Source organism: Hyperolius riggenbachi, chromosome 1 (genome assembly GCF_040937935.1).
Source record: "Hyperolius riggenbachi isolate aHypRig1 chromosome 1, aHypRig1.pri, whole genome shotgun sequence".
NCBI classification, from domain to species: Eukaryota; Metazoa; Chordata; class Amphibia; order Anura; family Hyperoliidae; genus Hyperolius; species Hyperolius riggenbachi.
In genome coordinates this window covers 301831163-301846081 of record NC_090646.1, presented here as the reverse complement: position 1 = coordinate 301846081, position 14919 = coordinate 301831163, and the positions used below count along the sequence as shown (strand labels likewise).

Here is a 14919-nt window from a genome sequence, read left to right as displayed (position 1 = left end):
TTTCCAGTGGACCAGATACTGCACGGAATTCTGCACTAAACGAGAGTCCAGGATCTTTTCAATTTCATACTCTGGTTGGTTATCCCCCAACACGGGGGGGGGGGGGGGGGGGAGAGGAATCCACGTGTACTGCTGGCTTCAAAAGAGACACTTGGAATGATCTCACACCTCTCATACTGGCTGGGAGATCAATCGCGTAAGTGACATTATTGATTTTCTTGGACACTGGAAATGGTCCTATAAATCTAGGGCCCAGTTTGGGGGACAGTTGTTTCAAGGCCAAATGTCGAGTGGATACCCACACCAAATCTCCTGGAGAGAACTTCCACTCCACAGACCGTCTAGTTTATCTGCCTGTCTTTTCTGGGTTTGGAAAGCTTTCCCCAGATTCCTCTTAACCATTCCCCAAATCTCCTTTAGAGCCCTCTGCCAATCCTCCAGAGCTGGAAACGGTGTAGATGCGACTGGCAAAGGAGCAAACTTAGGTGATCTTCCTGACACTACCTGGAATGGGGAAAACCCAGAAGAGGAGCTTTTCAGGTTGTTGTGCGCAAATTTCGCAAACGGCAAAAATTTTACCCAATCGGATTGCGCATCTGCAACATAACACCTGAGGAAATGTTCCAGGGATTGGTTAACTCTCTCGGTCTGGCCGTTGGTCTGTGGGTGGTAGCCTGATGAAAATGCAAGATCCATGTCCAACTGATGGCAGAAGGCTCTCCAAAACTTTGAAACAAATTGGACTCCCCGATCTGACACTACATTCTCCGGAATGCCATGCAGCCGGAAAATGTGCTGGATGAAGAGATCAGCTAATTCCTGGGCCGAGGGGAGTCCTTTCAAAGGGACAAAATGAGCCATCTTACTGAATCTGTCCACTACCACCCAAATGACCGTCTTGCCCTCAGACCGAGGGAGCTCACCCACAAAATCCATGGAGACATGGGCCAGTAAATCCTGAGTTCTGGTGGCCTCGGGATGACCAGCATTCTTGTGGGAATGAAACAGTTGCAAGAGTTGTAAACGGAAAGGCAGTGGTACAAACTTGACCCCATCAGGCTTCCCCTCTGGAACATCCTGTTGGTAAGGACTCAGAGTGACTGTCCAATCCCTCCAGGTCTCAGTGGCTGCCAGAACTACCTTCTGAGGTAGAATGGTCTCAGGGGCTGAGGGCTGTACTGTCTCAGGTTCAAAACACCTGGATAAGGCATCGGGTTTGATGTTTTTACTACCAGGGGTATACGTAATTACAAATCTGAATCTTGCAAAGAACAGGGACCACTGGGCCTGGCGGGGGCTAAGTCTCTTAGCACCCTCTATGTACTCTAGATTCTTATGATCTGTATAAACTGTGATAGTGTGTTCTGCACCTTCTAGCCAGTGTCGCCATTCCTCAAAAGCTAACTTGATGGCCAAAAGCTCCCGGTTGCCTATGTCGTAGTTTTTCTCTGCGGGTGAAAATCTACGAGAAAAGTAGGCACATGGGTGGACTTTGCCCTGCAAGCCTGACCTCTGAGACAAAACCGCTCCCACCCCCACCTCTGAAGCATCAACCTCCACAATAAAGGGAAAGGTGACATCGACATGTCTCAATATAGGTGCGGAACAGAACAGTTTCTTTAGTGTGGAAAAAGCCGCATGAGCCTCTGGTGACCAGTGATTAGTATCAGCCCCTTTTTTGGTGAGACTGGTGAGGGGCGAGATGATGGTAGAGTACCCCTTTATGAACCGTCTGTAGTAGTTGGCAAAGCCCAGAAATCTCTGGAGTGCCTTCAGTCCAACAGGCTGAGGCCACTCCAGGACAGCGGAAACCTTCACTGGATTTGAGAGGCCAGAGGTGGAGATAATGTACCCCAAGAAGGCAACCAAGGTTACTTCGAAGAGGCATTTCTCCAGTTTGGCATAAAGCAGATTCTGTCTTAACTTTTCTAGCAGAAACTTAACATGCCTGTGGTGTTCAGAAAGATTGGACGAAAAGATCAGTATGTAGTCCAGATAGACTAAGACAAACTTCCCCGGCACCTCCCTGAATACCTCGTTAATTAACTCCTGGAAGACAGCCGGAGCGTTACATAACCCGAAGGGCATCACTAGGTACTCGTAATGCCCGTCGGGTGTGTTAAAGGCTGTCTTCCATTCGTCACCATCTCTAATACGCACCAGATTGTATGCACCTCTCAGATCTAGCTTTGAGAAAATCTTGGCATTGGTCACCTGAGTGAACAAATCGTCAATTAAAGGTAAAGGGTAGTGATTTTTCATCGTGATCTTATTTAGGCCTCTATAATCAATGCAAGGACGAAGGCCTCCATCCTTTTTCTTTACAAAAAATAATCCTGCCCCTGCTGGTGAACGGGAGGGACGAATGAACCCTTTAGCCAAGTTTTCTCTGATGTATTCCTGCATAGCTAGTTTCTCAAGCCCAGACAGATTATAGAGGTGACCCCTGGGAGGCATACAACCAGATCTCAAATCAATGGGACAATCGAAGGTACGGTGGGGGGGAAGTTTATCTGCCCACTTGGGACAGAAGATGTCAGCGAACTCTGCATATTGTTTTGGCACACCTTCAACCTGAATGCTGGTATTACCCATGGTTACTTTTGCTAAGCAATGATGATAACAATGGGTCGACCAGCTCGTTAGCTGATCTGAAACCCAGTCTATCTGAGGGGAGTGAAGTTGTAACCAAGGCATGCCAAGAATGATGGTAGAGGTTGCCATACGCAAGACCAGAAATTGCAGATTCTCCTCATGCAGTACCTCAACACTGAACCTTAAATTCGGAGTACGGGACAGAGGATGTCTACTTTGCAGAGGAGAGTCATCTACAGCAGTGACCAAAATCGGTTGGTCCAATGGGAGTATAGGAATTCCCAATTTTTTTGCAAAGTCGTAATCTATAAAGTTAGCCGCTGAACCAGAGTCAACGAAAGCTTCAGTGGTAACAGTCTGACCCTTCCATGAGAACATGGAAGGAGCAAACGATTGTTGTCTAGAGGTAAAGACTGCGTGCCCAGGGTATTACCTCTGACTACACCTAGGCGGCAGCGTTTCCCGACTTCTTGGGGCAATTCTGTACTCTATGGCCCTCCTCTGCACAGTATAAAGAGAGCTGTTCTGTTTTCCTGCGATTCCTCTCTATCCATGTCAACTTGGACTGACCAATTTGCATTGGTTCTGGCGGAGGTGAGACGGGTGGAGGAGAGGCGTAAGAGACATATCTGACCACGTTCTTACCACGGGTTTGCTTCTGATACCGTAAACGGCAATCAACCCGTACTGCTAAAGAGATTGCCTCATCAATAGTTTTTGGTTCAGGGTGTCCCAACATCAATTCTGAAACAGCGTCTGACAACCCTGCTAAAATGCAATCTAACAGTGCAAAAGCCCCCCACCTAGCTGACACAGACCACTTTCTGAATTCAGCTGCATAGACTTCTACTGGATCCTTGCCTTGACGCAAGGTTTTTAGCTTCCGCTCAGCAGTAGTGGCAATGTCCGGATCGTCATAAATTATGGCCATGGACTTAAAAAATGCCTCTACTGATGTCAGCGCCTCGTGCCCTGTCTGTAGGCTATATGCCCAAGTTTGAGCATCTCCTGACAGCAGGGTCTTAATAAATGTAATTCTCTGTGCCTCTGTTCCTGACAAGTTAGGTCTCAGTTCAAAATACGACATTATACGATTCTTAAAATTCTGAAAGTCAGATCTATGACCAGAAAACCTTTCGGGTACAGACATACGTAAGTCTGTAACTGGAGGAGATTGCACTAAATTTACAGCCGTCTGAAGGACCTGTAAGGACCCAGATAAGGCAGAGATCTGGGCCTGCTGTCCGTGAAATTTTCCACCGAGGTGGTGAGTGTATCAAGACGGCTGTTAAGTGCGTCCATTTTGTTTTTCAGGTCTGCCGTTCTGTAATGGTCGGTGTCAGCACACAGAGAGAATCTGATTATTGGTGATCTGCAGTATCACCAAGAATACAGATATATACCTGATTATTGATGATCTGCAGAATCACCAATAATACAAGTATAACTAACCTCTGGACACCTGATAAAGTGTAAGTGTTTGGTGCAACAGTATATGAGCCTGGACCACCTGAGGAGCAGGTGACCCTAGACCGCATAATGGGTATCTCCTAGATAGGGTTGGAGATAACCAGAGAGCCAGTGATTCCTTGAACAGCTGGGAATCAGACTCTACTGCAGTCAAAGGACTCCTATGAGATAGAATCCCTGACTGGATTGCAGAGAGGTCCCTCTGAGAGACAGGGAGTCCCTGCAGCTACTGGACACACCACCGGGGGGTGTCACAGGTAGAAGGGTCGGCCAGGCCGGGTCGGCAACACACGAGCAGATAAGGTACAGAGACAGAAGGCTGATTCGGTAACCAGGGACAGGCAGGGTTGGCAACAGGTAATCAGATATGCGAAGTTACCGAATCAGAGAGCAGGAGAAGAGTCAAGAGAGCAATAGGTCATAACAGATATCAAGCAGAGGCCTAGTCTAGAGTGTGAGGTCCATGGTCTCAACACTCAGGAACTGATCTAAAGAATAACACAGCAATGACACAGTATCCCTAATCTTGGGTGTGAGGTCCGTGGTCTCAACACCCTGGTACTGGTCTAAAAAATAACACAGCAATGACACAGTATCCCTAATCTTGGGTGTGAGGTCCGTGGTCTCAACACCCTGGAACTGGTCTAGAGAATAACACAGTAATAACACAGTAATCTGGCTAAGTGTGAATTCGCAGGTCCACCTGGTTCTAACACACTGAGGGATCTGACTATGGTCTGAGTGCTAACACATAAGCATTCGCAACGGCAGACAACCAGCAACTGACAGGCAAGAAGTATATATAGCAGAGCGCTCCTCAGCGCCGCCCAGTCCCATTCAACCAATCGCCTTCTGCGCTGGGATCAGCTGATCGTCCTGATCAGCTGATCCCTCTCCTATTGGCATAAAGGGCCTGCCTGTTAGCACGCGCGTAGCTCTCCATCTGTGTGCACTACTAGGCTCAGACAAACCAGACGCATGCTGCTGCGGAGAAACCGCCGGTCTAAACGCGGAATCAGCCGCCTCGCTGTCAGACCGTGCGGCGGTGTCTCCGCAATCCATTACAGCTCTGTTTTTTGCCCTTTTTAATTTTCCTCGGTGCCCTCGCGTCTGCTTCAATTTGTGAGGCGTTGGTTTTGCTAATTTTATAAAAAAGTGCTGCTGGCTCGGAGCTCTGTCGACATACGTCCTCATAGCACCATGCCCGGCTCTGGCTCCCCCCCCCCCCCACATCTTCCCTTTTCTCACACAGAATACTCCTAAACTTTTAGTGCATGCCCTGACTATTTCACAACTAGACTATTGCAAATCTCTGCTCGGTAGCCTCCCTGCTAACTGTTTGGCCCCGCTACAGTCCATCATGAACTTTGTTGCACGACTCGTCCACCTCTCCTCCCGCTTCTCCAGCCCTATCCCACTCTGTCAGTCCCTTCACTGGCTGCCAATTATACATAGGATGCAATTCAAAATCCTGACACTTGCCTACAAATCTCTTAACAATCTAGCTCCTTCTTATTTAAATAACAATATTCTTCTGTCTTTCTCTCTGGTCACCATTTCTCACTCTCTCACTTACTTCTCTCAATCATCTCCCCTCTTCTGGAACTCCCTCAACACATCTGCTACTTTACCCAATCGTAGCCTTTTAAGGTGCAACCTGAAAGCTCACCTCTTCAAGCTAGCATACTCTCCTGCCTAGGACACTTTGGCCACTGACCATCATTTTTACCATCTCATACACAGCTTCCCTTCACCTATTGTGCTAGCCCTTAAACATTTAACCTGTAAAGCCTTTTGGCCACGGTTCTCTTCCCCTTCTATCCCTCAATGACGTGTATTATGCGCGTGTATCTTCTTTATTGCTGGACATATCCAAATTAAAATCCACAAGTATCACACAGCTGACATGTTTGGGACAAATCTAGTCCTTCATCATAGCTGGTTTCTACATGGCATTCCAAACACTTATTATAGGATATGAGTACTAGACGCCACCAAACAGCAGCCCCTAAAAGGGGACTGGAAGACTGGTAATCCAAGGGGAGGGGTGGGTCAAAATCAACATAGTAAATACAAAACTCAGGACCTGTCGTGCACTTTAAAACCAAAGTATGCAAATGAATAAACACAAATAAATGATTAAAAAATACAAGCTAAAAAAATGATATAACGTTGAACATATGCAGCCAAAAAGAGCAACAGCACAAAGAGAGTGCAAACATATGTATGCACAGGGTTTACCTGAAAAGAGACCATACTGGCAATGCAGCTATCAAGTGGTAAGGGCCAAATCCCAACGGCCATTAAAGAGACTCAGAGATGAGTCATGCTGCCATTTTTTACTTACCCGGGGCTTCCTCCAGTCCCATAAGCCTGGATGTGTCCCTTGCCTTCCTCCTTAGTGCCTGTTAAGCCGCAATCTTCTCCAGTAAACGGCTCAGTGATGTCAGCGGGGGGCCTTCTGGGCATGTGTGGACTAATCTCGCACAAACCTTGGCAGCAAGTCTCCAGCAATTGGATTTTGCCAGTAACTTGTTACCTAGTAAGACCTAAGGAATCTTTTATCTCCTGGAACTTGATAAGGCCCTGTGTCTCAGGCATACCTAAACCAAATTGGGGAATGATCCCTTTTTGTAAATGGTTTTAATAGGTGGCACTGTTGATCTCTCTAATATATCATGTCCTGTGTTTTGAGAATCTACTGAGCTATTCTTCCAGCAGATATTAATAACCTTAGGCCTTCCAGTACCTCTGAATGCAATGACTTCTTTTGTAAGGAGGTCCCTCCCTTGATGACCACCAAAACTATTCTGCAACTTTTTTCTGGGCCGCCAACAGATGCGTTATATCTAAGCATTGGAAATGCTCTCTGCTTTCATTATACATTTTAATAAATAAGTGATGGTGGAAATATTATATGGAAATTATCTAATACCATACCATTTTGATGCAATCAATTTGACTAAAGCCAAATAAGCACATCCAGTCTAAAACCAAGCACACCATTGTTTTTCTTGTGAAATTCCCAATAACTTTGATGTCACATGACCCTCTTCCTATTGAAAAAATAAAAGTTGGATTCAAAATGTCTTACTTCAAAATGGCCGCCATTGTCACCACCCATCTTGAAAAGTTTTCCCCCTCACATATACAGGAAGTTAATATCACCAACCACTCCCGTTTTATTAAGGTATATCCATATAAATGGCCCACCCTGTGTATATGTGTGGCAAAGAAATGAACAGCGCTACTTAAAAACAGATGAGTGCTTACCTGCAAAAAAGTGCACACCCCACTCATGGGATTCAAATACACAATGAGCATACACATGACCTGTCTACCACTTGGAGGATGTTAGTTTCCGCTAACGATTTGCAATTTGTTAGGTACTTGTCCCTCCCACTGTCGAAGAAGTCTTTCCTCCATGGGAGGGGACCTAACACTAACTAAATTCTACCTATGCATATGCATAGCCTGGGCGCACTACCAGTAAAATTGAGAATTGCGCAAAAAAAGTGGGATCAGCGTATCACCAGGCCGCCTCTGAATGGCCTCAGCTCAGAGATGCGCTGAGCCCCCCCAGAAACTGCAAACGCACCTTGAACCCAAACAGAGGCTCTGCATATACACCAAGGGAAAACTATTAAGTGGGAGCAGCTGACCAGAAATAAATCAATCAAACATAGCAAAGAAATGAACAGCGCTACTTAAAAACAGATGAGTGCTTACCTGCAAAAAAGTGCACACCCCACTCATGGGATTCAAATACACAATGAGCATACACATGACCTGTCTACCACTTGGAGGATGTTAGTTTCCGCTAACAATTTGCAATTTGTAGTGGTAGACAGGTCATGTGTATGCTCATTGTGTATTTGAATCCCATGAGTGGGGTGTGCACTTTTTTGCAGGTAAGCACTCATCTGTTTTTAAGTAGCGCTGTTCATTTCTTTGCTATGTTTGATTGATTTATTTCTGGTCAGCTGCTCCCACTTAATAGTTTTCCATTGGTGTATATGCAGAGCCTCTGTTTGGGTTCAAGGTGCGTTTGCAGTTTCTGGGGGGGCTCAGCGCATCTCTGAGCTGAGGCCATTCAGAGGCGGCCTGGTGATGCGCTGATCCCACTTTTTTTGTGTATATGTGTGTGTATACACTTGCACTCTCTCACTCTCACTCTCTCACTCTCTCACTCTTTCACTCTCTCTCTCTCTCTCTCTCTCTCTCTCTCTCTCTGTGAACCGCTGCAAAAGATATCAGTGCTATATAAAATACTAAATAATAATTACCGCTGCAAAAGATGTCAGTGCTATAGAAAATACTAAATAATAATTTTATTAGCCCGTAAAAATGGTGTAGTAAAAATGCATTGTAATTGTAGAACTAGAAATATGGTACTGGAAGAAGGGGCTAATATGGAAATTGTTTTAATTCATTTTAGCTACCATTCAATTAAGTGGTGCAAGTGATTCATGGTTTCGAGGTCTAAAAGAAATTATTCGAACCGAGCAAGGGAGACCAATATGGACTACTGAAGATAAGGTAAAAATAGTTGAAGCAAGAACTAAGTACATACTGTAGTAGTTACCAATGTGCTATTCCTCCCTTTCACAACAACTCAGCCCCACACGTCTTAGAATCCTGTTCAGAAAGGTAAACCTGCAGCTTTCATAGCAAGTTCCCCCACCCCTTATCTCAGGGAAAGATGTTGGATCTTCAAATAGGAAACAATAGCAGGACAGGGAAGATGCAACAGGCACAACGTCCCTTTTCCTGAAGGAATCTATGCCTCCTCCAACGGACATTGGCAGGGCCATCCTTATGTTTCATCATGGCCTCAGAGAAAATTTCAGTCCTCCACATTGGATCATTACACAGTGCCATCAAATGAGTGACACACTAGTACACTGGGACATATTCACTAAATAGAGGTAAAATTGCCATGCATATGAAGCACACATTGCGTAGGGCGTGTTACACTAGCAACATGCACATTACTTGGATAACATGCACTGGGCTAATACGCAACTATCATAAGTAACGATGCCTGTGAATGCCAATTTTACCACTATTTAGTGAGTATGCCACATTGTGTTTTTGCTTAGACAGCCACTTCAAATATTGCTTATGTGCTGTTCCTCCTCCTCCCCTGAATACAGGCTGGTCTGATATAGCAGAGAAATGTGTCTGTATAGCTCTTGTGCTGTGCCCCAAACTGTTGTCCTAACAATTTATGCACGATTGTTAAGGGAAACAGTTACTGTGCATGTGTGTGCACCTTTATTAAGGGTTGTGGGAAAAAGAGTGGGGGCTGGTTTGAGGAGGCCTGAGTGACTCGACGGGGACTGGGCGGAGCAAGCCATGTCCTGACACAATCCTGTCTGCTACAGACACAATCCTGTCTGCTACAGCAGATTCTGCAGGAGTAGGGGTGAGCTTTCTGCTTCCAAATTCACCCTGCACCCAAATTTGCTTGCGCCATTTTTAAATGTTTACCCCTACCGGATACCAGTTACCAAGCAAGCAAACCTTTCATGCTCATAGCCTGGGAGTTACGCTTAGGCACTGTCAGGTTTCTAACACTCTAGGAAACAGGGATGATCTTCTGAGTAGCTACGGGTGCGTAGCTACTAGTGTTCGAAATGGTAATTATAGCAGCTGTGGCCGTGGGAGATGGAGGGTCAACACCTCACATGCGAAGTGTTGGCTGCGTTCCACATCACTACCGCGCTTCCTCCTTCCGGCTGGAAGGAGGAAGCATGGTAGTGACGTGGAACGTGTCAACATTTGACGTGTGAGGCGAATGAAATGCATAGGATCCTACAGACTTATGGGTAAGTTAACCACCATCTCCCGTGGTCACAGCTGCTATACCACTTTGAATCGGAGTAGCTATGAACTCGATCATCCCTGCTAGGGAACACACGCATGCACATAAATCAGTCTATGGTCTCCAGGGAGTGACAAGCGGTGCTATTCAGACCATCAAATAAATGTACTGTATTAGCATAGGGGACAGGACAGCTACAGCCTTTAGCCAGACCACAATGGCTGTCAAAGCAGTCATACATACAAAGAAGCGGGGAGTACAGCACACAGCAAGAATGCTAAAACAGCAAACGATTGCCTTCACCCATTATGGCCTCAGAAGAAGTTGATATTGGTACACACATTCCATTTTAACCACTTGAGGACCGTGGGCTTTACCCCCCTTAAGGACCGGCCACTTTTTTTCCATTCAGACCACTGCAGCTTTCACGGTTTATTGCTCGCTCATACAACCTACCACCTAAATGAATTTTGGCTCCTTTTCTTGTCACTAATAAAGCTTTCTTTTGGTGCTATTTGATTGCTCCTGCGATTTTTACTTTTTATTATATTCATCAAAAAAGACATGAATTTTGGCAACAAAATGATTTTTTTAACTTTCTGTGCTGACATTTTTCAAATAAAGTAAAATTTCTGTATACATGCAGCGCGAAAAATGTGGACAAACATGATTTTGATTAAAAAAAACCCATTCAGTGTATATTTATTGGTTTGGGTAAAAGTTATAGCGTTTACAAACTGTGGTGCAAAAAGTGAATTTTCCCATTTTCAAGCATCTATGACTTTTCTGACCAACTGACATCTTTCATGAGGGGCTAGAATTCCAGGATAGTATAAATACCCCCCAAATGACCCCATTTTGGAAAGAAGACATCCCAAAGTATTCACTGAGAGGCATAGTGAGTTCATAGAAGATATTAATTTTGTCACAAGTAAGCGGAAAATGACACTTTGTGACAAAAAAAAAAAAAAAGTTTCCATTTCTTCTAACTTGCGACAAAAAAAAATGAAATCTGCCACGGACTCATCATGCCTCTATCTGAATACCTTGAAGTGTCTACTTTCCAAAATGGGGTCATTTGTGGGGTGTGTTTACTGTCCTCGCATTTTGGGGGGTGCTAATTTGTAAGCACCCCTGTAAAGCCTAAAGGTGCTCATTGGACTTTGGGCCCCTTAGCGCAGTTAGGCTGCAAAAAAGTGCCACACATGTGGTATTGCCGTACTCAGGAGAAGTAGTATAATGTGTTTTGGGGTGTATTTTTACACATACCGATGCTGGGTGGGAGAAATATCTCTGTAAATGACAATTTTTTAATTTTTTTTACACACAATTGTCCATTTATAGAGATCTTTCTCCCACTCAGCATGGGTATGTGTAAAAATACACCCCAAAACACATTATACTACTTCTCCTGAGTACGGCGATACCACATGTGTGGCACTTTTTTGCACCCTAACTGCGCTAAGGGGCCCAAAGTCCAATGAGTACCTTTAGGATTTCACAGGTCATTTTGAGAAATTTCGTTTCAAGACTACTCCTCACGGTTTAGGGCCCCTAAAATGCCAGGACAGTATAGGAACCCCACAAATGACCCAATTTTAGAAAGAAGACACCCCAAGGTATTCCGTTAGTAGTACGGTGAGTTCATAGAAGATTTTATTTTTTGTCACAAGTTAGCGGAAAATGACACTTTGTGAAAAAAAAACAATAAAAATCAATTTCCGCTAACTTGTGACAAAAAATAAAATCTTCTATGAACTCACCGTACTACTAACAGAATACCTTGGGGTGTCTTCTTTCTAAAATGGAGTCATTTGTGGGGTTCCTATACTGTCCTGGCATTTTAGGGGCCCTAAACCGTGAGGAGTAGTCTTGAAACGAAATTTCTCAAAATGACCTGTGAAATCCTAAAGGTACTCATTGGACTTTGGGCCCCTTAGCGCAGTTAGGGTGCAAAAAAGTGCCACACGTGGTATCGCCGTACTCAGGAGAAGTAGTATAATGTGTTTTGGGATGTATTTTTACACATACCCATGCTGGGTGGGAGAAATAACTCTGTAAATGGACAATTGTGTGTAAAAAAATCAAAAGATTGTCATTTACAGAGGTATTTCTCCCACCCAGCATGGGTATGTGTAAAAATACACCCCAAAACACATTATACTACTTCTCCCGAGTACAGCGATACCACATGATTGGCACTTTTTTGCAGCCTAACTGCGCTAAGGGGCCTAAAGTCCAATGAGTACCTTTAGGATTTCACAGGTCATTTTTGTTTCAAGACTACTCCTCACGGTTTAGGGCCCCTAAAATGCCAGGACAGTATAGGAACCCCACAAATGACTCCATTTTAGAAAGAAGACACCCCAAGGTATTCTGTTAGTAGTACGGTGAGTTCATAGAAGATTTTATTTTTTGTCACAAGTTAGCGGAAATTGATTTTTATTGTTTTTTTTCACAAAGTGTCATTTTCCACTAACTTGTGACAAAAAATAAAATCTTCTATGAACTCACCATACTCCTAACAGAATACGTTTGGGTGTCTTCTTTCTAGAATGGGGTCATTTGTGGGGTTCCTATACTGCCCTGGCATTTTAGGGGCCCTAAACCGTGGGGAGTAGTCTTGAAACCAAATGTCGCAAAATGACCTGTGAAATCCTAAAGGTACTCATTGGACTTTGGGCCCCTTAGCGTACTTAGGGTGTAAAAAATTGCCACATATGTGGTACCGCCGTACTCAGGAGAAGTAGTATAATGTGTTTTGGGGTGTATTTTTACACATACCCATGCTGGGTGGGAGAAATATCTCTGTAAATGACAATTGTTTGATTTTTTTTACACACAATTGTCCATTTACAGAGAGATTTCTCCCACCCAGCATGGGTATGTGTAAAAATACACCCCAAAACACATTATACTACTTCTCCTGAGTACGGCGATACCACATGTGTGACACTTTTTTGCAGCCTAGGTGCGCTAAGGGGCCCAACGTCCTAATCACAGGTCATTTTGAGGCATTTGTTTTCTAGACTACTCCTCCCGGTTTAGGGCCCCTAAAATGCCAGGGCAGTATAGGAACCCCTAATGCACTTTGTATGCAGCGATCGCGGGGTTAACATCCCGCCGGCGCTTCCGTACGGCCAGCGGGATGTTGCGGCGGGTGAGCGAAGACAGGCGCCGGCGGAGGATCGCGTCACGCTCCGCCCATGCCCTTACAAGGACCGCCGCCTCTGTGGGTGAGCTGGTCCTTGCGGGCTCCACTTCCCGGCCGCCCCTGTGCGTTCGGTGGTCGGGAAGTGGTTAATTGGCCAATTTAACCACTTTGATTCATTGTCAGAGCTTATCTACACAATCTTTTTATAGTATTCACAATCTGTTGACTCCCATTCTACATGGAGATGGTAATATTGATCAGTGATTGGCCAATCAAAATGTGTATGCACTGCCAATCAATTCAAAATGTGGCCAATCAAAATGTGGATGTGTATGCACTGTTAAGCTGGCCATACACTGGTTGAAGTGGCCAGCAGATAGATCCCTCTCAGATCATTATGTGATCAGAGAGGGATCTATCTGCTCAAATCCCTCCACACACTGTACACATATTTTCAATAGATTTCAGCATTAAACACGTTGAAAAACTGTGTGCACTGCCATATCTTCTGGTCATAATAAACCGTGCAACTCTTGTTAAGCCCCAGTGGTTAATAAGCAGTTTCCCAACCGCTGGTACGCATATTTACACCCCTGGAAACGTCACTTGCACACTAGGGGCGTAAATAGCCAAACTCGTTTATTTACCTTGCTCTTCCCAATCACCGCTGCTGCTTTTTCACAATCCCCCCATTCCGTGATTGATGAATGGGAACAGCTTGCTCCCAAACCCGATCACAGTGTCTGATGAATAAGAGCCAGCGAGTGCTGAATGATAAATCAGCAAGACGCAGGCTGTTATTACCAAAAGTGAAAGTAAACAGTACTTCCTTGAACCTGTTTACAGTACTTGGAAATTAAGTGTAGTGCCATCTTGTGGCCAAAAAGTGAAAATGCATCCACATACACGATTATAAATAAAAAAAATACATACATGTTTAGTTCATTTTTAACCCTTTTCACCCCTACCCTATAGTCACCAAAATAAAAAAAAATTGTAAAAAAAAAAATAATTTAAAAAAACATAAATGGCTACCTTAGGGTGTTTTTAATATGTATGTCATGAGAGTATATTACTTTTTTTGTAAATAAAGGCTTGTAATTATTGAATATAGTATAAAAACATATATAGTACTGTATAGAAAAAATACCTTTATTTCCAAATAAATTATTATTGCCATACATTGTACTAGGGACACAATTTAAAAGTTGTAATAACCAGAACAAATGAGCAAATAAAACGTATCATTTTAAAACTATAATGGCTGAAAACTGAGAAATCATGATTTTTTTTTCTTTTTTTTCTTATTATTCCCTTTAAAATGCATATAAAATCAAAATAAATTGTATGTAAGATTAATTAAAGGGAACCTAAACTGAGAAGGATATGGATTTTTCCTTTTAAAATGATACCAGTTGCCTGACTCTCCTGTTGATCCTGTGTTTCTAATGCTTTCAGCCACAGCCCTTCAATAAGCATGCAGATCAGGGGCTCTGACTGAAGTCATACTGGATTAGCTGCATGCTTGTTTCAGGTCTGTGATTCAGCCTTTATTGCAGTCAGAGATAAGCAGGACTGCCAGTCAACTATTATTGTTTAAAAGAAAACATCCATATCCCTGTCAGTTTAGGTTCCCTTTAAAGGTGGCCACACATCATACAGTTTTTTAAATATCTGTTCAATTTAAGAGTAGCAATCAATTTTTCTGACTGATTTTAACATTTCAAAAATATGACCAATGTACTACACACATGTTCAATTTTTCCCCAATTATGGTAAAAATTATTGGAAACTGAGAAAATTGATAGGGTGTGTATATTAATAAATTGACAATCTAACACACACCATACAATCTTTAGAAAAATTGAAGAAA

At 43.8% G+C, this 14919-nt stretch overlaps 1 protein-coding gene across 5 annotated transcripts in view; it reads left to right on the top strand.

Moving 5' to 3' along the window:
- The window catches only part of TJP3 (tight junction protein 3), a 628414-nt gene that overhangs the window by 584716 nt on the left and 28779 nt on the right, over positions 1–14919 (top strand). For all 5 annotated transcript variants that reach the window (XM_068233793.1, XM_068233794.1, XM_068233796.1 and 2 more), the window contains one exon: positions 8504–8604. In XM_068233793.1, the coding sequence (XP_068089894.1) occupies positions 8504–8604 (101 nt within the window). The remainder of the gene's footprint in view (positions 1–8503; positions 8605–14919) is intronic.